Raw genomic sequence first — 26604 nt, 5'->3', positions numbered from 1 at the left:
AGTAGCAAGTTTTTGCCTCATCATTTATCGGTAGGGCCCTACCAAATTCTCAGCCATGAAAAACATGTCATGAACCATGAAATCTGGCCTCCCCTCCATGAAACCTGGTGTTGTATGCGCTTTTACTCTATACTATAGAGATTTCATAGGGGAGACCAGCGTTTCTCAAATCGGGGTCCGGACCCCAAAGGGAGTTGCAGGGGGTCAAGATTATTTTAGGGGCGTTGTAGTATTCCCACCCTTACGTCTACGCTGCCTTCAGAGCTGGGTGGCCGAAGAATGGCAGCTGCTGACTGAGGGCCCAGCTCTGCAGGCAGCAACACCGTACCATGCCATCCTTACTTCTGTGCTGCTGCTGGCAGCAGCTCTGCCAACAGCAGGAGGGAAGAAGTAAGGGTAGCAGTACTGCAAACCCCCCCTACAATAACCTTGCAACCCCCCCACAACTTTTTGAGTCAGGACCCTTACAAATTAACACAGCATGAAATTTCAGATTTAAATAGAATAAATTTCATGATTTCAGCTTTCTAGAATCTTATGACCGTGAATTTGGTAAAGCCCTATTTACCACATTACTTACCTCTGAATTGAGCAATATAGGTATTGGCCTACAGGGAGCAGTATAAAACCCTACCACCAAACATGAGCAAAAGTGTGTTTTAAAATGTTACCATGAATTCTGCATGGTTTGGCCTGGTTTCTTCCCAGCTGAGAGCCAAGCCTATTTATATGATAAAAATATAAAATAATTTAATGCTGTGGCATCTGTATAATGATCAGGTGGAGCAACAGATCCACAGGGAATCAGAATCTTGCTTCCAAAACTGAAAAAAAAAGATACAATCAGGAAAACAAATGAGGATTTAAAACCAAAAAAAGAAACAAATGAGGAGACAAAGAGGCAAAGCTGGGTTGTAACAAGCATGACAAGTTCCATCTGCAAAATATTTCTGAACAGAGCTGCCAGAAGAGAATTATTTCATGGATTCCAAATTCAAGATTATGGTTGAGTTAATACAGACATAAAATGGGTGTGCTGCTGCTGTCAGCCCTGGTTTCACTCAGCCATGACATAAACCTGAATACAAAGCAAAAGGGGGATGGAGAGGGAGACCAAAAAGAGGGGGGCAAGAAAAGAATGAAAGCAGTTAAAATGAGAAAGAGGGAGGAAAATAATGACAGAGTTAATCAGAATACAAAAGCCAGCTCCACCTACCTCATTCTGCATTGGCTTCTCATTCACAGCAAAAGGCAACGCAGCATTTTGGTACTGTGCAGAGACAGAACTACTATCATAAATTGCTCAGAGGAGAGGAAGGAATTATTCTGCCTACTAAAGGCACAGCATGTTGTAATGCCATTGCCAGACAGGAGGAAGAATTCTCATGAGAAATATGAGTAGTGTAGCTATACTCACTTCCTAAGAACGGCCATACTGGGTCAGACCAAACGTTCATCTACCCCAGTATCCTGTCTCACGACAGTGGCTAGTGCCAGGTGCTTCAGAGGGAACGAACAGAACAAGTAACCAAATGATTCACCCAGTCACCCATTCCCAAATTCTTCCTCCTTCTCCCTTTGCTAGGACACTACAATTCCCTCAGGAATATTTAGAGCTACAAAATGAAACGAAAAATAAAATATAGCCACAGTATAAACCTCATTTCTTGACTCCATCTGCAACCCCAGAGATCTGGGCCGTGCAGGTGCCTAAAACCAGCACGCTGGGCTATAAGAGACCAGCCACTTTAGAAAGATTTGAGATATAAAAGAACCTCTGGTTAATTTGTATGAAGGAAAACACAAACACAAATTCATGAAGAATGAAAGACAGGAGTCGGGAACCAGCAAAGATTATTTTTTAAAACACAGCATGAGTCGTTCCTTAGAGGAATGGTTTCTACACTGCTGGCTCTGGTATCCCTGCAGCCCCCCCAGACACACTTATTGAAACATTAGCTTAAAACAAAAAGAAAAGGAGTACTTGTGGCACCTTAGAGACTAACCAATTTATTTGAGCATGAGCTTTCGTGAGCTACAGCTCACTTCATTGGATGCATACCGTGGAAACTGCAGCAGACTTTATATACACACAGATCATGAAACAATACCTCCTCCCACCCCACTGTCCTGCTGGTAATAGCTGTTTCGTAATAGCTCACGAAAGCTCATGCTCAAATAAATTGGTTAGTCTCTAAGGTGCCACAAGTACTCCTTTTCTTTTTGCGAATACAGACTAACACAGCTGTTACTCTGAAACCTAGCTTAAAACACTGACCAAAAAAGCCAGCAAATGGATACTTTCAACACAGTTTCATTACTTTCTCTCAAAGACTTCACTAACTCCTCAGGCTACGTGAGGCAGAAGAATCAGGCTTGTCAAGGACATGCCAGGTCCTTTCCAAGATAGTCTCAAACACACAATACTTTAGATTTCTCTAGTTCACGCCATTTGCTTAATGGGTTGCAGGATTCCATCTCATTGCAATTCCCAGGGCAGAAGGATTTTACAAGCATCCTGAAGGTGATCAAGTTCATCAAAGCAGTTCAGCTTGATGAGGGATGGCTTCATGATGCCAGCTGATATTTTCAAAGGCTCTATGGCATTTATACCACACACAATTCCACTTCTAGTGGTTTGCTGTATTTGGCTGATGTTTTGCAGGTTAAGTTGAAAGGGGGAGAGATTGATTAAACAAATCTGGAGGCTGATACTCAAGCTTGCAATGCAAAGGCTGCTTTGCACATGGTAGCAGAGACTGCTCTGACCACAGAGAATCAGGCTGGCTAACAGAAAGCCAGAACACACATGCACAAGTGGGCTAAATACATTTTTTTTTAGCCACCGATGTGTTATCTAGCCAAAAATATGGCATCCAGTTACCCAGTAGCGTCCTGGAATCAAGTGGTCATTATCTGATATTTAATACTTATGTGAGGAATAAAGCCTCACTCCATACAGAGTTAATGCTGTTCTAGAGCTGAACAGTATTTCACAGAGGGAAGCTGGGAGTGGAAAAGTCTCTAGTGACTGAGAAGGGCAGAGAGAAGACGACACTTTCCCAGGGCTATATAAAGTGAGGGACTGGAAATAATTGCAGGATGTCAGTGACATGCAGATTCTGAAGCTGCAGAGAAGTGATGACTTAACACAGAACAGAGTTGGTTTTCTGAAGTGTGCTGCACAGAAAGTCAGCAGTCTCCTGCCTTCCCAGACCCTCATTGCTTGGGCAGTTTCAATACTTTAAGTATGAATGTAAGAATTTTCTCTAATAGCAGTGCTTTTTCTGGGTCTCGAAATGGCCAACTGAGAATGTGGTGTTCTTAGCATATCATCAGCAGTCAGGTTTGATACTTTGGCCTTGTATTGTCAGTAACTGGAATTCCCTGCCTCTAACAATTTAATTGCATATTTGTTCCAGCTCACATTCTAATGAAAAGACCCAAGGCAAGAGTGATTTAGATGTGTAAATGCAGATTTTGAGCAGCACAAAGTGTGGCCACATCATATGCCAGGTATATATACACTTTCTTCCTTCTACAAAGTACACAATACATACACTAAGCTTCGAAGCTTCCAGGTTTGAAAACATTCTCTTCAGAAATCCTTAATGTTTGCATTCATTTAAAAAAAACCACACACTAATTTCTGGAAGACTTTCTATTGCTCATGCCCTGTCATTTGAGGCACATGCCTTTCATTTAATGTATTTATTCTAAAAGTTTCAAACTTCCATCAAAATAAGACACAATGCTCAACAGCCTTAAACTCAGATTTTTTTAAAATGCATTTTTCATGAAATGCAGCCTCAAGTAACCACTTGTCTTCAACATCCTCTTAAGAGCGTATCTTGAAAACATATAGTGTAAAACCCACAAACAGTCCAGCTACATGAATGCAGTTTCTATTATAATTAATTTTTTATCAGAGGGACAGGAAATTTACAGGACCACGGCTCCCAGGGGAGCTATGTCTCCACAAAGGTTGGGGGATAACAGAGATTAGCACAAAGACACTGGGTCTCGATATCTGCAAATTCTGTCTAGCCAGCTACCTGGTAGGGTATACCACCAATTATAAAGCTGTGACTTTACCAACCTGACAGCTGGGTTGAGGATTAATTTAGCTAAAGATCGTAAAATGGCATAAGTGCTATTCGAGACCCATTCAAACTTTGTGGACTAACAGAAGGGAAAACAATCATGTCTCACCATAGTCACAAGTATTCCACAATGAATTCCTCCTCTCCTCAGTACTTGAACAGAATATGCTAGACTGTCAGCATGAAATGCAGAGCGCTGTCAAAAGGATCTAGTTTGCTAATTGGGGTAGGGTCGTAAGTGTATTCTCTGAAAACCAAGCCCATCTCACACTACCATCTACAGGCTGCTAGTAAAGCTGTAAATCCTCATAAGCAGCAACACAATTCTCCACTTCACGGCATATGGCAGGATCACCAGGGAGACAAGGAGCAGCAGCAGGTACTCAGGGGAGGACAGCACTCTGGCAGGTATCGGAGTGGGGAAGGGCAGAAGGGAAGAGAAGAAATAAAGAGCAGCAATTCTCAGAGTCTTCACAATAAATAGGTACAGAGAGAGCTCTACCCATCTCTCATTCATTCAGTATTTTACTTCCTCTCATGGAGCACAGAAATCAGAGGGATTCATTTGCCTCTGAAGTGTTTGGGAGATGAGGCTGTCTATGTAGTTCATGTACTACACTTAGGTATGGATACACATACCTAGCAGGCTAGGATGAAGTCCAGTTGTCATGAGAGCGGTAGACACAGGTTGGTGAAGACCGTGTATGCAGAGGATAATGGGCAGCAGGCCTGGCTCTACTAATGATTAAGAGCAGATACTAGATAGCTAGAATATTGTCCATGTCAAATGCAATCCTTCTGGTGAATGTTGCTAAATCATGTTGCTATTTTCTCCTCTCTCACATGTACTTGCAGTATGCTTTGAAAATGCAATTTAACCTTCAAAGTCAAGCAAGTTTCTGTCCAACAATGTTCCACTGGTAACAGGGCTTGTCAAAGGATGCTCTGAAGGGAAGAGATCACTGAGTTTAAAACAGATTAATTTCAATAACTTTCTTATTTACAACAGGCAATTGGTAAAAAAAACTACAGCATAGGGGTAGAGCCAAAAGGCTAAAAAAAATGGGAAGTTTATGTAGGAGCAGAAGTATACAGTAGACTACAGCAACACCAGTGAAAGACCCAAAATGCTGCAAAATGGAAACACTCAGGAATAAACCCCTTAGAGACCTTGCCAAGGAATATTCCTGGGCATTTTCCCTTTCCTATCTATAGAACAAACTATTTCGGAAGACTTGTATCATATCAAGTGTTTTGAGATCTTCAGGTGACAGGTATAAGATATTATAGCAGATCCCTCTTAACTGGGTCATCCTCTAGGCTGGCGTATCTTCCCAAATAAGAGTAAAGTCAATTTCTGTAAGAAGCAGTCCAAAGAGTTGAAAAAATGAGATACTGAATAAAAATAGTGCTCTGCATTTCATCAGCATTTCTTGTTTTAATCTTTGGCTTAGCAACTTCTGTATCAATAAAACAGTGTTCAGTAATTCATAAACATTTAACACCTGGATAAACACCACTCAGAACCAACTAAAGATGACCTCACTGTAACATAGGAATTGTCAGCCCAGTTCAGTCCCAAGGTCCACCTTGTCCAGTATCCTGTCTCCAGCAGTGGCCTGTACCGGATGCTTCATAGGAAGAGGATACCCTGTAGTAGGCAGATGTAGGATAATCCATCTCCAGAAACCTTGTCCAAATCCCTACTAGACAGAGATTGGTTTAAAACCTGAAGCAGGAGGTTTTACCACACTAACATAACTCTTTATAGTTACTCTAGCTCAGGATATTGTTATCCATACAAATGTTCAATCTTTCTTTGAATTTTACTACATTCTTGCCCTCAGTAACCATAGCAACTAATGCCTAATTGTGCACTGTGTGAAAGTGTATTTCATTTGATCAAGTTCTGAATGTGCTGCCTTTCAATTTCATTGAGTTTTCCCTTGCTCTCTGTCCTGTCTTAGAACACAAAGTTTCTGATCTCCCTTCTCTAGGCCACTCATTTTTGTATACTTATTAGGTCCCATTTTAATCATCTTCTTTATAAAGTAAAAATCCTCACAAGATTTTTCCAGCCCCTGAATCACGCTTATTGCCCTTCTCTGAACCTCCTCCAACTCTGCAGCATCCTTTTTGAGAGGGGGTGACCAGTACTGGAGATGCATTTGATATTCTCCATATTGTTCTCCGTCCCATTCCATATGGAACCGGGCATCATTTGCTTTTTTTGGCCACAGCTGCACAATGAACTTTAGTTTTCATTAAGCCATCCACAACAATGCCCAGGATCTTTTCCTCAGACTGGTTATGAGAATCCTCTACAGTATGAATTGTTCAAGTTTTCCCCCCCAACAGAGAAAACATTTTGCAAGCCTCAAAAAAACTAAAGGGGAAGTCACAAGGTAAGACACTCTTCTGCAGTGCTTGCTATTTTGCGGGTAGCGCAGCCTCAGTGCTTTTTCTCCTAGCCTTGGGTTTATGATGTCAGAATGGTTATCTTTTGCAGCTGCCTGACTTGCGGTGGTATTCATATGCCACTTATTCAATTTCACACATTTTAAAGACCACTTTAATTAGAAGATGAAATACTGAATATCAACCTAGTCATGAACATGAAACTTACTATGACAAAGGGAACTGATCAACGTGACCTCTGGAAGCTTCTTTGGCTAAAATTAGAAAAAGTATCTGTATTTTATTTCAGGCTCCAGCAGTTTCGATTACTGAACTTTTGGCATTGTCCCTTGATAACCTGTAGGCAACCTTTAGAGCCAACTGTGGATGCAAATCTAGTCTCCTGTGTGTGTGCTCCAAATGGAAAGAGGGCTTTTCCTGTTGCACTTCACCCCAAAAGGTTAGCAAACTGGCATAAAATAAGCAGTGAACCAGACAAGTTTGGCTGTATTGATTAGTCTTTAACATAAGGATAGCAGTGTTTGCGTTGCTGTGACACAGGATTCAACATACAGCAATAATCACCTTATTTATCAGATGTCCTGGCTCTCAGGAATTTTAAAGTTCATAGTTGCAACAAACCTAAGAGAAACTCTTATCTAATTAATATTAAAATTCTGCATATTGAGCTGGAAAAATAACCCTGTCGGAAGAAATGTGATCCAGTGTTCAGAGTGCAAGACTGGAGTCTTGACTCCCAGTTCTATGAACAGCTCTGCCATAAATTTGCTGTACCACCTTGCCTGAGTCATGCCCATCTGTGCCCTGTGCCACAGCAGACCATTGCACAGAAGTTTAACAGTTACTCTCTAACATCTCATTCAGTTCTTACCCCTATATGCATGCATAAGCCCAGATCAGAAAGATGACACCTTTATTTATTTTTAAGAAATAGGGAGGTCGGGGGGGTGGGGAGAAAGAAGGGAGGAGAAAAACTGCTCTGCTTCCCAGCAACCAAAATATTTGAGACCATCCTGCTGGTACAAGTTTCCTTGCTTGGACTCACAAGAAGGGGGAAAAAAACAAAGTTAAATTGCTCTCCATGGAAGGAGAAGGATATAAACAGGAAGGATATAAACATCATTGCTAGGTTTTTTGGGAACCTCTCTCAGAGTCCTAATAACCTTGAGTCACACACATGAACCAGAAACAGCTTATAGTACCATTGTGGTTTTCTTCTTCTCACTACTTTCATTCCGACACATCTGTCTTTCACAGTCAGCATTGGCAGGAAAGAGAGAGATCTCAGATACCATTGGAGAGCCTGACCCCACCTTTGAAATCTCATTAGCAACTTAAAAACGTACAGAAAAAAAAAAAGTCAGCTCCTGATTACCCATCCCTGTCCCAGCGGAACACACCATAATCCATCCTCCTCACCCCTCAGGCCCCCCCAATAATCTGGGGATCATCTTTACTCACTGCCCTTCGCATCTAGGCCAGGTCCAAGTGCTGCCTCCAGAAAATTTCTAAAATTCACAGCTAAAACTAATACAGGTTCCCAACAACTCCCACCTCAATCACTGCAACCTCCCACTTTCTGACTTTCAACCCACATCAACTCTCCCAGAGCCAATTACAAACACAGCTGCTAAAACAATCTTCCTTCCCCATTGTTCTGTTTTCCTCCCTATAAACCCCTTCACTGCCTCTCCCTTCAATCAAATTTAAGATTACCCTGTGCTCCCTCAAGATTCTCCACCACTCTGCCCCCTCCTTACATTTTCAGTTGTGTCATGGCACTACCCCAAGTCACTCCACTGCATCAATAGACTACGTGAATGTCCATTTGCTTCCCCCACAAACATCAGTGCTTTCTTTCACTGTGCTCATTAAGTAGGGAATGCCCCTTCTGTACCAGTCCATAGGGCTGCTATCCTCTTCCTCTCTAGACCCACTTCCATCATGTCACCTACAATAAATCAGTTAACCCGTAAGAGCTGCATGAAGCATCAGAGATAGTTGTTTGTTTATTAAGTTCTGATTGTTTGGCTCCATGAAACTGTGCATCTGCTACATGTGTAACAATACTCTTGAACTCCCACTCTCCTCCTATAGTTTTTAGAAACATACAAGCTAGTGTGACAAACTATATTACAAACTAGTAGCTGAAAGCCCATGCTGCCACATGGGTGTAATTCATTAATTCATCTGTGTAAAAAGAACTGAAAATGGCTGAGAACTTAAAAACTGGATGCTAACAGACCATGAATCCCCGTGACAACTGAACCGGTGATGATCTAGGACAAGAGTTTTATGGTAAGCTTGAACGGGGGTAGGCAAGTGTGTGTGTTATGCTGGGAGACTCGTATTAATTTGTGAGTGGCAAACTATGGGTGCGTGCTGCACTGAGGAGCTGTATGTGCTGGGTTTATTGTGTGCACTAGTTATGGTTATTTGTGTCTGGAGGGGACGCATGGAGAGATTTGTGTGGATGGCAGTTGGGTGCAGAGATGTGGCAGTTGAACAAAGTAATTGGTTGTATGAGACTGCATATATGGTGAATTAAGTGTTGCATTCTAATTAGCTGTAGAGTAAGGGTGGTGATTGGCAGAGTTACCTCTGATATCACAGCATGCTAAGACTCCTGCACAGACACATGCTTTACTATAGCTATGCGCCACACAGGTGTAATTCATGAACTCAAAATGGCGGAGAACTTAAAAGCTGGATGGTAACAGACCATGTAATCCAGTGATGATGCAACTTGGTGATGTTTTGTACAGGGGCAGCTTTGGTGGGGGTTCACAGGTACAACTACACCTACAGAAACTCCCATGAGGCCACACCCAGCTCCCCACTCTCGGTGCTTCAACTTGGAGGCACCACCACCCTCCACCCACACACTGCAACTCTAATTCTGGCCCAGTGCAGAGGGTAGGCAGCTGGAGATCAAGTCCTCCCCCACACTCAACCCTCAGTGGTGGCTCCTATCTAACAGGGCTGGACCCAGCTTCCTCACAATGGGCACTGTGACCTTGTACATGGGGTCACAGCACTACTCAAGTTTCGCCCAGCCACCCTTCCAATCAAGCCCACCAGGTTGCAATACCCACATTGGGGAGCCAGCCCCAGCAGGCCAGAGCCACTGCTACAGGATGAATGTGGGGCAGGCTCATTCTCCAGCCCCCACCCTGCCCCAGGCCTCACACCTGCTCCAGGTCAGTATTAGATCTGCGGTGACAAAGTGGAGCATGCTGCTGCAGGTTGTCTATGCCCCTACATCGGGGCAAGGAGGCGGCATCAGCATGCACCCATTGAATTGGAAGGCTACATCCGTCACTGATTCCAAACAAAAAGCTCTCACCCAGGCTTGTAGCTGCTTCCATCACTTCACACTAACTCAGACATTTTAGGCTTCAGAGTAACTGAAGCTTGGAATTTAGGAATCTTATTACTTTGGGGGTGGGGGACAGGGACTGTGTCTACCTCTGAATTTTTAATAGTACCTAGCACAACGTGGCGCTGATCCCAAGTAATGCCATCAGTGCTACTGCAATACAAATAAAGGTAAATCCCAAATTCACCCTTCTGCATGAGAGCTCATACCGCTTCATTAAAAGCCACTACTCGGAAATTCTTAAGGCACAGTGTAGATCAGGCTCAAGAAACATACGGAAACCTCACAAAAAAAAAAATCCCCCCAGCTCCCAAAACACACACTTTGCAGATGGTTTGTGCCAATGCTTAAAAAAAATCAGCATGGAATAATTTTATTCCAGACATTAAGAGACAAGCCAACAAACAAAGCACATCAACTATGGTGACAGTTACAAAGAGATCCATGAATTTTCTCTCATTATTTCAGGGTGTTTAATAGCAGTCAGCACCAAGCATTAATAGGCATATCTTATCCCAAAACCACTGCTCGCCTTTGAACATAAAAATGAAATAACCTAGCTAGACCCAGGCTTCAGAGGTATTTCTTTGTTTATACAGCGTACAAATAACTTGGAGTATGATTTTTAGAAGAAAGAGTGGACGAGCTGTTAATTCTATTTGCTTTATGATGTTCAAAGCACATTCTTTCTGCTTGTCATTTCCTCTATGACTTGCTTTTTGAGCTTTCAAACAGGCATTAAAAGAGGGGTTCAGGGGTGGAGTGGGAAAAGAACAGGATTGTGGTTGTACCAGAGTTATCTGTGGATACATTCCAATTTGGCTTAAAAATACCACCAGCTTGCCGAGGAAGCAATTCAAGAGGTAATTTATAGCCAAATGATTTACTCTAAACAGTAACGGGCAGTAACAGGTACCTTTGGCCAAAGTAAAAAGATCTAGTAGGTGTTTAAAGGGAGAGGGGGTGGGAGACAGTAAAGGGCTATAAGATAAAGGAAGAATAATCTTACCTTGAGGGCATGAAGTTAAAACCTTCCAGATCTATGAAGTTCCAGCATGTGAAAGAGCAATTAAACCAAAAGCAAGTACTACAGACAAAACAAAGTTTTAATAACTAGATACAATTGCTTATTTCCTTCTGTCCTATACTAGGATAACTTGAAGACTTAACAGTAAATTTGTATTGTTTTAAGACAAAAAAATTTACACCAATTGCCATCTCTGCACTCCCTTTGATCTCTGAGCATGAACAGCTCAAGACTTCTGGTAGAAAAGAAGCCAACATAATGGCAGCCTCCACTTTACACACACAAATTAGTTCTATGCTACATAAGTGTCTATGTTGTAGGTCCAAAGTATGGTTGTGAAATACATAAAGTACACTTTTACACATAAATATTGCTGTTAATTGAATGTATGAGCTCTAAGGTTACTAGAATATTTATATGCTCACTGGTCATTCTTAATAAGAGGCACTTTCTAGAGTCTATAATGGTGTGACTTGAGGAACTACAAAGACTTGGGGAGGAGGAATAGCCCATCCTACAGGGATCACAAATTAGTTTACAGGAATGACTTAATTCCAAGTAAAAAAATAAGGTAAGAAAGATCTAAAACAAGCTAACGCACCTCAAGGTACAGTCTTAACTATGAGTCAGACACCTCTGTAATTCAGCATTGCCCTCAGAATTTGAGCAAGAGGGAAGGAAGCATAATCGGACACTCATATTCCTTTATACAGTAGCTAATTTGATTCCCCACATAGTCAGATGCTTCAAAATATTACAATATTCTTTCAGAACTCTATACTAACCATGAGGTTGTTTAGAAGCTCAGCACACTGGAATTTTAAAAGGCAAGGAGGTATATGTTTAAAAATAGCCACAAAAACTCCACCTCTTCCCGTTCTCTCTCTTGACTACATCCCTACCAACCCTCATTTTACAGTCACTAAAAACACACATGATCAGTGGTCTGATTATGCCAAGGTTTTGATATGTAGCTTTAAGCCATTCCAAGAGATTTAAAAAAGCACTGCCATGCAGCAGGCATTCATCTCTCCTTAGCCGCAGCTTGACTCCATCACAAATAGTGACATCACACTGATTTATAGTTTTTGGGAAAACAAATGAGACATTGGACATCTAATCCTTATTCATATACTAACAATACAGTATTCAGAGTAGCAGCCGTGTTAGTCTGTATTCGCAAAAAAGAAAAGGAGTACTTGTGACACCTTAGAGGCTAACAAATTTATTTGAGCATAAGTGTAGCTCACGAAAGCTTATGCTCAAATAAATTGGTTAGTCTCTAAGGTGCCACAAGTACTCCTTTTCTTTTAACAATACAGTAATGGCCTCTCACTACCCAACAGATATCCAAGCCATTCTTTTAAAAAACAAAAGTACATAAATAAAATTTCTGCCTTTGGTTCTTAAGCATTTGACTACATCAGGGGTAGCCAACCTAAGCTTGAGAAGGAGCCAGAATTTACCAATGTACATTGCCAAAGAGCCACAGTAATACGTTAGCAGCCCCGCCGATCAGCGCCTCCCCCTCCTTCCCCACACTTCCTGATCAGCTATTTTGTGGCATGCAAAAGACTCTTGGGGGGAAGGGGAGGAACAAGGACATGGCAGGCTACTGGGAGGGGGCGAGAAGGGGTTGAGTGTGGACAGGGGCTGAGGCAGAGCCAGGGGTTAAGCGGTGAGCACCCCTGGCCCATTGGAAAGTTGGCACCTGTAGCTCCAGCCCCAGAGTCGGTGCTTATACAAGGAGCCGTAGATTGGCCACCCCTGAACTACATCCTGCCCCCTCCCACCTGCTCTCCTCGGAGCAGAACCCTACATCCATGCTCTTTCAAATGTATTTTAGTTCTTGTCACCCGAACGAAATTGTACCAAAAAAAGTTGGTTATCTGGAGATTTGTGAGCCTCAGTTTCACTACATTTATCCAATGTAAGAGACCAATAGGAAGACAAGAATATTTATTTTATTTGACAGCATCAGCTTTTCACTCCTATCAGACAATTGGCCAAAAAAGATAAAATTACAGACACCATTCATTTATATACATTATATAATCTGCTTTCAAATAATTTTAAACTCATGAATTACTTTAGTGGATGATTTCAGAGTAACAGCCGTGTTAGCCTGTATTCGCAAAAAGAAAAGGAGGACTTGTGGCACCTTAGAGACTAACCAATTTATTTGAGCATAAGCTTTCGTGAACTACAGCTCACTTCATCGGATGCATACTGTGCAAAGTGTAGAACCCCACTCTCCTGCTGGTAATAGCTTATCTAAAGTGATCACTCTCCTTACAATATATATGATAATCAAGCTGGGCCATTTCCGGGGGGGGGGGGTGAGAAAATCTGGATTTGTGCTGGAAATAGCCCAACTTGATTATCATACACACTGTAAGGAGAGTGATCACTTTAGATAAGCTATTACCAGCAGGAGAGTGGGGTGGGAGGAGGTATTTTTTCATGCTTTTTGTGTGTATATAAAAAGATCTTCTACACTTTCCACAGTATGCATCCGATGAAGTGAGCTGTAGCTCACGAAAGCTTATGCTCAAATAAATTGGTTAGTCTCTAAGGTGCCACAAGTACTCCTTTTCTTTTTACTTTAGTGGATGGTAACATTTCGACCCACGTACAAAACTAGAGAATTAGAGACTAAGACATAATAGATTACAAATCTGTGTTTCTACTAATCCCATAAGGTTTCTTACCACAGTTCATAAAACCAATTATATTTACACAACATGGGGGAAAGATCAAGCAAGTGAGATTTACAGTCCCTAAGTTTATGATTTGACTTTTAAAACAAAAACAGTATCAGGAAATCAGCTTGATGGGACGCACTTGGTCTATTTCTTCTGGATACACATGTTCTCACTTCCTGTGTATTGTTCTCTACCATTCAGAATGATAGTTGCAGGGGCACTGGATCACTTTTTGTTTTTTTAATTTTTACATGATTAGACCAGGAATTTCTCCTAGTCTTTTCACTAAATAAATTGACTTTCCACAACCTCCACTTACCTCAAGTGCTTTGTTATTTACGACTAATTTCAGTATTGGTACTAGGGTAGTAGAGCGTGGAGTATTTTGCGAGCTCAGGTGACACTGCCTCTGAGCCAAATGGACAAGAATAGACTCGTAGACTGCTCTATCACTCTGTCCTGTTTAAACCTAATGGACTAAGGCACTGAGCAGGAATCTGTGGAGTGGATCATTTACAATAGTTGACACAAAGTAAAGAACAAGTAAAAGTAAGCAGATCAAATATGATTGGGAAGAATACAGCAGAGAAAGATATGCATAAAAGTCTGCAAAAGGAAAAAACCATCAGAAAACACAGCAAAATGGCAAATGAATAAAAAAATCATTTATGAAAAGTTCCTTTACGTGGGTGATGTAGTCCGCAGGCAAGACAATAGGTATTATATAGAGTAGTATAAACAAATCATTGTCAGTATGACATTTTAGTTTGTACCGACTTTGCTAGTGCTTTTTATGAAGCCTGTTGAAAACTAGGTAAATATCTAGAGGAGTTGATGTACTCCCTGGAAGACCTCTACGTACCGCTGGTGGAGAACCACTACTGTAGCACCACTGCTGTAGTGGACTTATGGCAAGGCCTATCGAACAACAACTGTGCACAAATGCAAGGATGTCGCTAGTTCCTCCGTTCCAGGGATCACACCCCTTGTCAAAACACCAATGCTTAAATTGTAAAAAGGCCCTTCCATGGGATGGGGAAGTGGATCGCCTCCTGGAGGAAAGTAAGGCATGGATAACCTGGTTGTAATAGCCCTCATTCTACAAGATGGTTCATTCAAAGAGCCATGCTAGATGTAGAGATCCTGGTATTAAAGAGGTCCCTCTGCGAAGAGTGTGTGGGTGACACTAGCGGAAAGAAAGGTTGCAGGGAAGTCATTGCTACGAAATCAGAAAATAAGGCCTTTACAGACTCTCTGAAGCACTGGCAACCTAATGGACTATTTTAATTTGTACTGTTTAGAAATAGGACTTGTGGGAAGGCAAACAAGAGAATCCTAACCAGAGTAGGAGACAGCCATTTCCCAGTGGTGTTGGGTCCTTGCATTTGAGAAATCTTTTGCATACTTAGGTATTAAAGTTCATTGTGAATAAATCTATTTGTGGGCAGCTGAATCTTTCTGAAGTCACCCCCAAAGATTTCCGTTCATACCCCATCTTGGCAGGAAGAATACTATTTTTAAGCTGGAAGTTTAAGTGGCACTGAAATTTTTTGGGGCCCCAAGAATGCTATATTCAAGTCAGGCTCCAATCCTGACTCCCTGCAACAGGAAGATACACTTAAACCTGGACTACCAAAGTCTTAGTGTCTCATATATTTTAAGCTGCTAGACTTAGGGGAAATCCATTTCCCCGCAATACATCTCTCCCACGTGATGTAACTGAGAAAAGCTCAGAACCTCATAGGACTGGTTTTACCCATTGCAGACATTGTACGATTTTCTTTCCTCTTACCTTTTTTGGGGACAAGACTGCCACCGAAGTGGTTACTGCAGAGGTTGTTGTTATAATTACTGCTATCTAGCATTGTAATCATTATTTTGCTTTACTCACCCACATGGAAAATTGTATGTGTGATCTTACAAGAGGATACATTTCAAATTAGCTACAATTTCCATGTGCAATGCAAAATGGTAAGATCTGCCATGAAGAGAGCAGAAACAGGAACTCTGCCTTTAGTCCTGGTTGGTTTTAAAGTCATTTTCCAGGCAGGAGGGGAGGGGAGGGGAGAACACAATTAAACCAGGACCCCAAGCTCCAGGGTTCCCTCAAACATCTGTAACAACTGTGTAAGTAAAGTGAAATGGGAGGGGTGAGGCCCCAGTGAACATGATGTACTGGAGCCTCAAATTTCTCTCTATAGGCTTGCTCTTTCCTCCTCTGGTTTGAAGAGAAGAGGATGAGATGCACAGACACCCGCCAACACATTATAGGAAAGGTGTCTCAATTATTGTTGCTTCCAGGAACCTTTCACTCTACCAAAGTCCGTTCCCCCCGCCAGGTGCACCCTCTTCCGAGAGGAACACTCTTCTATTGAACATGGAATCCTCCATGAGAGACTTGGTGTAAAGACTTTAGCGTCCCTTCCAACCCAGGAAATATATTTGGTGGTAGACTAGAGACACTGGCAAAAAGGGAGTGTATGTCTAATGATTAGAAGATAAAGCTAACATAGTTCAGTACAGTGAGGACTGATTTAAATCAAAGCAATGTAAGTCAGATTTAAATCAGCAAGCAGGAAACCTTGATTTAAATCAATTTTAATCATGTTTTACATTTGTACGGTTTTCCCAAACAAAAGGGCATTCTCATTAAAAACATGTTGATTTACAACTAAATACAGCCTTTAAACTAAGTTTGTACTACAGATAAGGTATATTATTTAAGCAATTATGTAGCTTAATCTGAATAAATGTAAGTTCTTAAAGAGTTTTCACATTTTTATGATGTTAGAAAATGGTAAATGATGGATTTCTTATTTTCTAAATTAATTTTTTACTTGTGATGTATGTCAAGTTCTCTTTGGATGGTAATTAGAACTCAATGAAAATACAAAAAAAATTATTTAAATAAACCTAGAAAAGGTTTATCAAAACAAGCTTTGTATTTAAAATTACCTGATATAATAAACAAAAGGAAGTATTATCTGTAGTGAACTGAACTGATTCTTCCCGGTCACCATGCCCTTGTAGATTTTAGAACAGTTCAATATCCCCACCTCTGCCCCAACTAACTGCGTGACCAGGGGTCATTTCTCCGTTTCATTTTCCCTGTCCATAAGACGGTGATAGTAATGGCCTACCTCACAAAAAGGTAGCAAGGCTAATACATCAGTGTATGTAAGGCTCAGAGCACTTCTGTAATGTTGCAGCCAAGGAACGCAACATCAAACAACTTATATCAGCCATGGCTAACAAGATGCTTGATATGCTGATTTCCTTTGTTACTATAATCAGAAATGCCAAGTTAACTGTTTAATAGATCAGAGTGCTAGTTATAGAACTGTATCTAGACTGCAGAGAACAGCACACATGGATAAATCTGAAACACAGTCACTGAGAAGCTAGTACAAGCATGAAGCTGTCCAAGCAGCTTTAATCATTCTGAGCCCATTATGCTGTATTTTAGGTTATTAATAGTACATTCACATTTACCTATTTCTAAAAAGGCATTCTGCAAGAAGCTCCAAATGAGAACTTGGCTTCTCTATTTCAAAAAGAGAAAAACTCTTACTGGCCAGGTCATTCTGAACAACAACTGCCTGCCAGGGCTATTTCACCTCAAGTGTTCCATTTAAATCAACACATAAGTATCAGAGCTCTCCTGCTTCACAAGTAAACATGAGCTCAAGTTTCCAGACAAACACCCAAGAGACCGTGTCTTGCAGAATGCGACTCACCCTTAGCAGGTGGAGACTCTCACCTGTGCAGCACATGCTGGTTTGTTTATTTAGCTATAACTCAAGACCTGCCAAAAACTGCAAGAGAATGTCTTTCTAAATTTCTTCCCTTTCTCACCCACTGAAGAGGGCTGTCAAAGGACCTGCAGCGCCCCCTCCAACGCTACACTTTGCATCACATTCCTACCACAGAGCTGATTCTAGCCAAGATCCAGCATCCTCACAGCTCACCTTACCTTATTTGTCCCAAGACAAGTTGTTGCTGGGCCTAACTTGCCTCTTATGTGTTTTTATATTTTAATTAATTTAATTTCAAGAACGGGGAGTCAGCTCTGACATTTCAGCCTCAACCAAGTCTCCACACCCTGGCCTGCTGGAAAAAAGGCCCTTTCTGGATTGGTTTTCCCCCAGGATGAAATAAAATTGCCTACACACCACCACATCCCCTATACGTGGCTACATCCTTTCACTTCCCATGCAAGGATTTAGCCAGCTGCCTCCCATACACTTTCTCTTCCTTACATTGCTGCCTCTGGCAATTTGTTCCACATTAGTCCAGTCTGTGTGCTCCATGCTCTCCCATTCACTGCAGTTCATGATCCCTTTTATATTTTGAATAAAAAGAGCCAAAGTCCCCACAGCAGGTCCCCTGCTCTTCCCTCATACCAACTTAACCAGCATGTTTAAAAATAAATCAGTCACTGAAGCAGCCAGCTTCTGGATCAGAGGCCTAGGAAGCCCCAGTGGATGGTTCAAAGGAGATCGGGGTTTTAAAAACACATTGATTTAGGATGTTCTTACTGAAAATGGTTGGAAAGGAGTGCTCTGCCCTGTCACCAGCAATTTGAACACAAGCATTGTAAGTGTCACACCACATCCAATGCTGCACTACATTAGAAATTTAAGTTACATCCTAATGTCTTTAGGACAGGAACCATCTCATGTGTTCATGCAGCATCTAATGCAGAGGTGGGCAAACTACGGCCTGCGGGACCATTCTGCCTGGCCCCTGAGCTCCTGGCCCGGGAGGCTAGTCCCCGCCCCTTCCCCCACTGTTCTACTTCCCCTGCAGCCTCAGCTCACCACACCGCCGGTGCAAAGTTCTGGGCGGCGGGGCTGTGAGCTCCTGGGGCAGCGCAGCTGCAGAGCCCAGCCTGACCCGGTGCTCTGTGCTGCATGGTACATGGTTGGCTCCAGCCGGGTGGCGTGGTTGCCTGTCCTGGTGCAGCCGCGCTGCCAGCCACCAGTGCCCCAGGCAGCATGCGGGGTTGGACAGAGGTTGAGACGGTCAGAGGGTGGGGAACAGGGATAAGGAGTGGTTGGATGGGGCAGGGGTCCCAGTGGGGCAGGGGGTCCAGGGGTGGTCAGGGGACAGAGCAGGGGGGCAGGTGGATGGGGCAGTAGTCCCAGGGGGGCTGTCAGGGGATGAGAAGCAAGGGGGGGATGGGGGCCACGCCTGGCTGTTTGGTGAGGCACAGCCTCACCTAACCGGCCCTCCATACAACTTCTGAAACCTGATGCGGCCCTCAGGCCAAACAGTTTGCCCACCCCTGATCTAATGCAACAAGGTACCAACCCATGACTTGTGCTCTTAGGCTCTACTGCAATACCAATAATCATAAATGCTAACTTAGGATGCTGCTAAGTGAAAGACAGAAAAGAATGTCTGAGCAATCTAGTCTGTGAAAAACAAACACCATCCTCTGCTGAAGGTTGATGTGCCAAGGTATTTACATTTCACAAACTGAACTATACTGTGGTTTCTTTGCAGTGAAGTGTCAGTAGTGTATCTTGCCACATGCTCAAGGAAACAAGCCACAAGATCACAGTAGTAGTGTTAAATAAACCACTACTCTGCACAGGTCGGGAGCACTCCATGAAACCAAGGGGTGAAGGGGGAACAGGCTAGAAGGCAGAAAGATAGGTGGCTGAAGTACAAGAGTTGAGTACCTTAAAATGACAAACCACCAAAATGCAGCCCTAGAGCTCAATACAGTCCATGGGGCTCTCTCACAATCTCTACAGCCTAAGCAGCATGCCCAGTTCAACCCACATAGCAGAGCTAGAGCAAGGCAAATCTGATCTCAGAGCTCCCCCTCTGCATTAGAGTTGGGGGGCGGGGTCCACAGTCAGTTCTATTTTATGCACATTAGGTGGCAAGTTGCCAACAACTGTTGGATGAGCCAATTCTGGGCCCCTTGAACTAAGCCATCACCTAAAGCAGTGTGGAAAAACACATGCCTCTCACATGAGCCAAGTTCCTGGAAAGCATCTGAGTTAAAGGATAGGTTTTTTTGCTTCCTCAGAAAGCTACTGACGGTTTAACCCTTTGATATACAGACACTAGTTCAATCCAGAGACGCTGCTATAATACCACATAATATGGTGTGAATGCTGCGTAGATCATGAGGAGATGTACTCACAGCAAGTTGGATTATTGCCTAGATAGCCCAAGTGGCATGTCAGGCCAGCTCCTGAACTAGAGGGCAGTAATCATATCATCCTACATCTTGTTAGTATTCTCAGCAAGGGTATTGGTGGCTGCCTTCCAACTGGAACTGTCTCCATTAAGACAGGAGAAGATAGTACAAGCTCAAGGAGAGCTGTCAGACTGGTTTGCTGCCCTCCCTCCACGTCTGAGAGGGGAGAAAGTAATGTATGAGAATCATATGCAGAGTATATCAGTGTCCTGGAGATTCACTCTCCAGATCAGAAATCATTTCTAGACCAATTCTTTACGACCAAGCAGAGAAATCGCTGTGCTCCAGTTTCTGCAATCATAAGAAAGGTTTAATTATATCACGAAATTCAGTGTCTGGTCTTTGTTTTATTACAACAGTAATAATTAACAAGACTTCAAAAGAGAGTCTCCCCACCGAGGCTTTTCGGGATCACATTCTTCCCTTTCTGCCCAACATCCTGAGAGAACCAGACTGAGTCCAATTACAGGACCCTACTGGGCTCCCTTGCCACATGTAAATAGCAAGGTAATGTTTATGTAGCAGCTAATTAGCATACTTTATGGAAGCAGACCTCTGCTTGATCCTCTGTGCTGCTCCCACACACTCAGACCATTCCTTTATGCTGCCCCCTCATGCCAGAACAAGTAGGCTAAGAACAGAGGAGTAGAGCGGGTAGCTTGAAGTCACACCCCAAGAGTGGAGTTTGCATACTTGTGGCAAGTAACCCGTGAGGAGTCTGGTGGCACCTTAAAAACTAACAGATTTATTTGGGCATGGGTTTTTTACCCACGAAAACTTATGCCCAAATAAATCGGTTAGTCTTTAAGGTGCCACAGGACTCCTCCTTGTTTCTGTGGATACAGACTAACATGGCTACCACTCTGACACAAGTAACCTATGTTACAGACCCAAGACCTGAGTCTGCAATGGTCAAGATTTCCAGAGAAATTAATAGGGAGAGTTTTGCCTGCACAGCTCTGATTTCCTTCAATCAGTGTTCTCTGGGGCACTGTGAAGAGTGCCACACCACATCCACATACGTCCATAATACAGGCTTTTGATTTTACTTCACTTTTCATTTTAAAATACAACATTAGACAGTGGTTAATTTTAAACATTTGCGAACTAGCCTCATCTCAGGAGATTTCAGACTCTTTCATATTGGAATTCCTCTCCCGCTGCCTCATGTCCCCAGGCATAACAGATGAGCCAGCAAAATGACAAATCCAGATTATCAAATTCATATCTACACACAGAGTACGATTCTCCTCCTTCACTCTACTGAAAGTCAGAACTCCATTGAAATCAGTGAAGCTAAATCAGTGTAAAAATGATGTACAGCACAAGCAGAAGTTGTGCAGCAGTGGCCCCCAATCAAAGACCAGAGCCCCACTGTGCTAGACACTGTACAAATGCATAACAGAATAAGGCAGATATTTTTGTGGCATCTAAATGACACACAAGTATCCTGAACATGGTAAAAAGAACAGAACACCAATGTCTGTCCTGTTACTCAGTGGAACAAGAGCTGCATCCTGCAGGGAAATATGGGAGGGATTTACTCTCCCACCCTGCGAGCATCTGGGCACAGTGTTCTTCCTGTAGACACGGATTACCAGGCCTGCTTCTCCACTATGTACTAGTCAAGTTACACTGGCTGTGCCCTATGTTTATTTGCTTACTTCTATGACCATGATATTTTTCAAGCAGCAACTCTTCAAATGCAGTCAAAACCTTAGCAAGACAAAAATTTGCAGTTTGGTATGCATGGAGATTATCATTCTTAAGCGTCTAACATTTTAATGGTACATTTATATAGCACAGCCCTCTGGCAAAGAGTTGTTTTTCCAGGGCTGTTTTTCAGACCAAGTGTTTTTAGAACTGGGACAGGTTTCAAGCTCCTCAGCACAGGGACTCTGTCTCCCTATTTTTCTGTAAAGCACTTGGCAAACTTTGGATGCTTTATAAATAATAGCAATATAGAAACAGAACATAATTCAAATAAGGTACCCATTTCTCCCTCCAACTGTTATAGGCTTATATCATTGTTATAATATAGATCTCACCTTTCACGTGAGGTGTTGGGAACATTAACATGGTGCCATTGTCTTCACATGCCTCTACAGTTACAGCTTAACCAAGTTAGTTGTCTAGGTGAGGGAAGGGAGGAATGCTTCCCATATTTAATTGGGAAATTGATTTTCAGTAGAATTCCAGCAGTTTACTGTTTATTTCTTCAACTGCAAAGACTAACATTACAATAGCTGGTTTTCTCTGTAACACAATTTGAGCGACAAGACTTTCAGACTCTCCTTTCCTCACAAATGGCTTCTGTAAAGAGATCCTCATTTTCTGTAGCGTAGTAGCTGGCTGCTGTAGTTGTGTATCCTATCTGCATTATTCTGGCAGCCCTGACTGATAGAGAATGATGCTCTTGCTTGTCACTAAGTGACTCAATGTTTGTTTCAATTAAAATAAAATACTGCTTGGCTTACAAAGATTCCCCAAACCATTTAAAGAGTGGGAGCAGGCCAGGAAGGGGCAGGCAATTAATCTCAGATAAAAATTAAAAGTCTTTTTCCACAAGTCTAATCTACAGTCAGGTGTGATGCTAAGGTTCCTAATCGCTTACGCATTCAATGGACTGAGCAATGAAAGTTACAACTCTTATGCAACTGTGTTCATGTAAGTTCAGTAACTGCATTCAAGAGTAGCTGTTTCTGTAAACCACTGTGGCTGTCTCTACACTAGGATATTTTTGCTAAAATTCCCCACAACTGCCATTACCATTTCAGCTTTGTTGCTGGCAGCACTGGTGGGAGAAATAGCACAGACAGGGTTCCTGGATACACTGAGGATTTAATTGCTATATTGTTTAACCCAGCACAGAGCAGGCCTACATGGCAAGGCATTGAGAATGCCAGCAGCTGTCTGCCCCCCATCTATATGAGGGCTCCCACCAGTTGAACTGAAATTACATTAACTACATTAGAAAATTTTTACTACAATTCCTTAGCGGAGACAAGTCCTAACTACAAGACTCAAGAAAGAACTAGCCCACAAAGCTTTTTACAACTGCAACTCAACAGACTTTAGTGGAGTAACATCCTATTCTCAATGACAGGAGATCAGAGTCAGACCCTTGGATCAGTGGAGTTTGGACTGAGTCAAGGGTTCAGATCAAGCCGTACGTCACCACAATTCTTACCGTAAGTAACAGGAAGAGAGAGAGAGAGAGAAGCAACAACAATTCACAACACAAAACTATTAACAAGCTTATTTATAAATATTTCAGTTTGTGAATAAAATTCTCACACACACATGCAGCTTTTCCATCTCCCTTCCCCACCCAAATCTCTCTTGCTGAACAGATTGTCAGCCTGTACTGCCTAGCCCCGAAACCCATTGAGCTTCCTATCAACTGGTGAAAATGGAATTTGTTTTAATAGCCCTTAAGGCACAGAACTACTGAAGGAGTTCAAAGCATGAACAGCAGACACAGGAGGAAGACAGTAAGGGGACCCTAAACTTTTTCCATAGGGTGGACCAGTGGTGAACTGCAGCCGGTTCGCACCGGTTCGCGTGAACTGGTTGTTAAATTTTGAAGCAGTTTTAGTACCGGTTGTTAACCTGCTTCCCTACAGGGGGCGCTGAGGCTTTGATGGGCTCCAGCCGGGAAGTGATGTAATTCCTCCTCCAGCTGCCAGGGGCGCTGCGCTGTGGGAGCCATGTGGGCTGCCGCCTGGCCCTGAGCACGAGCCCTGTTGCTGCTGCTGCTCCCCTGGCCCTGGGGCTCCCGATGCTGCCTAGTGGGTCCCCAGCTGCTCTGCTGGGCCTGGGCTGCATCCTGCTGCTCTCCCCATGACCGCCCACCACCCTGCCCGCAGCCAGCCCCTGCCGCACGCACCCCCTGCCCTGTCTCCAGGCAGCCCTGTACCCCCTGCCCTGCCCGCAGCCAGCCCCACACCCCCTTACCTCCAGCCAACCCTGCACCTCCTTGCCCTGCCCACAGCCAGCCCTGCACCCCTGCCTCCAGCTAGCCCTGCCCCACGCCCGTCTGCAGCTGGCCCCACGTCCACTGGTGCCCTGCAGTTCCCAGGGCAGTAACCCTGCACACCTGCTTCAATGAGGGGGGCAGGGAGCAGCTGGGACCCACACATGTGCACACCCTAGGGTGACCAGACAGCAAGTGTGAGAAATCAGGACAGGGGGTAATAGGAGCCTATATAAGAAAAAAAACCCAAAATCGGGACATCTGGTCACCCTAGCACACCCCCAGGGAGTGGCAGGGACCCACACATGTGAAACAGACCTCATTTCTAGTTCAGGCGCATCTTTTTAAAAAAAGAACTTTAGGCAGGGTTAACATACATCCGTATTTTCCCGGACAGGTCAGGCTTTTTGGTTCTTAAATTGCCATCCGGGAGGAATTTTTAAAATTTAAAAATTCCTCCCGGGAAAATACGAACGTGTGGTAACCCTGTTGGTACAAAAAACTACATACTGGGGCACATGCCTTGAATCAGAATTTTTTATAGGGAACCAGTTGTTAGGATTTTGGCAGCTCATCACTAGGGTGGACCACACCTTAGTAGAGAAAGAGTCTCTAAGACAACCACCCTTCCAATTCACTGTGGCACAAACTACCTTCTCCACTACTTGCCTTCAAACAACATTCAGGTGAGATCCACAGCAGCTGCTTGCATATAATAAGTTAGGAAATTATTTGTGGCCTCTTTTAATGCAGTTTTGCAGATGGAAACAGAAAAGTGCCAGCACCACTCACTCTATACTGACCAGTCTGGAGACTGCAGGAATAAAATATTTACACACAAAGATCTCATGCATGTCGGTATTCGTACTGTTGTGTATGTTTCCCATTGTCAAACCTCCCCCACTACATATCACTAACACTTTTAGACTCCTGCTGTCAGAGGCTGTAACGAAGCAGAAATCATCAAGTGAAAGGAGCCATGAAATCCACACTGAACCAGACAGAATCTGGAGAATATTCCAGAGACTAACAATAAAATCCCATTCCCTCGCCTCAGAAATTAAGTATTGAGAGCAAGGGAAAACCAGCCTCCAAAAAGGAGGCTAGTTGCACAGAACAAGGCAGCAGCAAGGATTTGTAGACATTTCTCTTCTGGGTGAGCAGACACAGAAACTTGCATGCTAAATGCAAGCAAAAGCATCTCCCTATTGACATCTCCAGAGTAGGAAAGAAATGCCCTCTTGCCTTTAGAATCACTTCTTGAGTATCTAAGAACCATGGATCTTCCCAAGCAGAGAACTGATTTTCTCCTATGTGTGTTTTTCTATCACCTGCACAAGGTACATACACTACAATGCACTATTTGCCTTGGTCTGCAGCTTTAACACCATTTTACAATCCCCCCACCCTCTCCTAGAGCATTCACAGACATGTCACTTGGCTAGTGGAAGCCAGGGTCTCCTGGCCTAAGAGAGCAGTTCATTTTTTGACTGCACACACTGTGGACACAACTCCCTTGATTTTAATGTGCTTCACTCCTGCTTACACCAAGGCTGAGCCTGATCTTGTAGCTGGAGGCTCTACAGAAGTGCCTGTGAGGGCAACGAGGCATGAGGAAGGAGGTCTATTTTGCCTATCCACAGAGTCAGCCATCACCAAAGTAAAGGGGGGATGGGAAATCACCATCTTACCTGGATTTCCGTTTGCGAGAAGGCTTCTCCACCAGGCCTGTTGTTCTGGAGGTGGGAAAGAAAGAGAAGGCAGTGACCTGGAGGGCCAGGGGTACGAGCACCAGGAAGGGCAGAGGGGTAACAGGCTCCAGCCAACACACCCCAGGGTCCTCCCTGCCACCCTTACCTCACTGGCATAATTCAGCTCTGGTTAGGCACCAACAGCATGCTCAGCTCTGAGCATGGGGCCCTGTCCCCAGGAACTTACAGGTGAAGGGATCCAGTGGGGCAGGTCAGGGGGAGGGGGACATGGCAAGGCACAGGGCACAACAGGGGCCATTGCACAGGGGAACAGAGCAGGAGTGGGGGGCTCAGGGCAGAGCAGGGGGTAAGATGGGCAGGGGTGCTCCAGCAGGGAGGGGGTAAGAGAGCAGCACAGCAGGCGGGGGTCCCGGCAGGCGGGGGTCCCGGCCATTACGGAGCGGGGAGGGCGCGAAGAAGGAGGGGCAGGGGTTACAGGGAAGGGGGGAGTAAGGCGTGTCAGGGAAGCGGGAGGGGGGGCAGGCGGGGGTCCCGGCCGTTACGGGGCAGGGAGGTCGCGAAGAAGGAGGGGCGGGGGTTACAGGGAAGGGGGGAGTAAGGCAAGTCAGGGGGGCGGGGGTCCCGGCCGTTACGGGGGGGGGCGGGGGTTACAGGAAAAGGGGGAGTAAGGCGAGTCAGGGGGGCGGGGGTCCCAGCCGTTACGGGGGGGCAGGAAAAAGGAGGGGCGGGGGTTACAGGGAAGGGGGGAGTAAGGCGAGTCAGGGGGCGGGGGTCCCAGCCGTTACGGGGGGGGCAGGAAAAAGGAGGGGCGGGGGTTACAGGGAAGGGGGGAGTAAGGCGAGTCAGGGGGGGCGGGGGTCCCGGCCATTATGGGGCGGGGGTTACCGGGAAGGGGGGAGTAAGGCGAGTCAGGGGGGCGGGGGTCCCAGCCGTTACAGGGGGGGGGAAGGAAGAAGGAGGGGCGGGGGTTACCGGGAAGGGGGGAGTAAGGAGAGTCAGGGGGCGGGGGTCCCGGCCGTTACGGGGCAGGGGGGGCGGGGGTTACAGGGAAGGGGGGAGTAAGGAGA

General features: G+C 44.1%; 1 protein-coding gene across 3 annotated transcripts in view; it reads right to left on the bottom strand.

Moving 5' to 3' along the window:
• Positions 1-26604, bottom strand: part of SCAI (suppressor of cancer cell invasion) — a gene marked incomplete at its 5' end in the record, with an annotated part of 107494 nt that overhangs the window by 79833 nt on the left and 1057 nt on the right. For 2 of the 3 annotated variants that reach the window (XM_084650314.1, XM_084650315.1), the window contains one exon: positions 25517-25561. In XM_084650314.1, coding sequence (XP_084506440.1) covers positions 25517-25561 — 45 coding nt within the window. Of the gene's footprint in view, positions 1-7982; positions 8005-25516; positions 25562-26604 lie in introns of those variants that run through there. The other variant, XM_084650313.1, reaches the window with a different exon arrangement.

The sequence above is a fragment of the Lepidochelys olivacea genome (genome assembly GCF_965140295.1).
Source record: "Lepidochelys olivacea isolate rLepOli2 genome assembly, chromosome: 16".
In the NCBI taxonomy this organism is placed as follows: Eukaryota; Metazoa; Chordata; order Testudines; family Cheloniidae; genus Lepidochelys; species Lepidochelys olivacea.
This window is presented reverse-complemented; position numbering and strand designations above follow the sequence as displayed.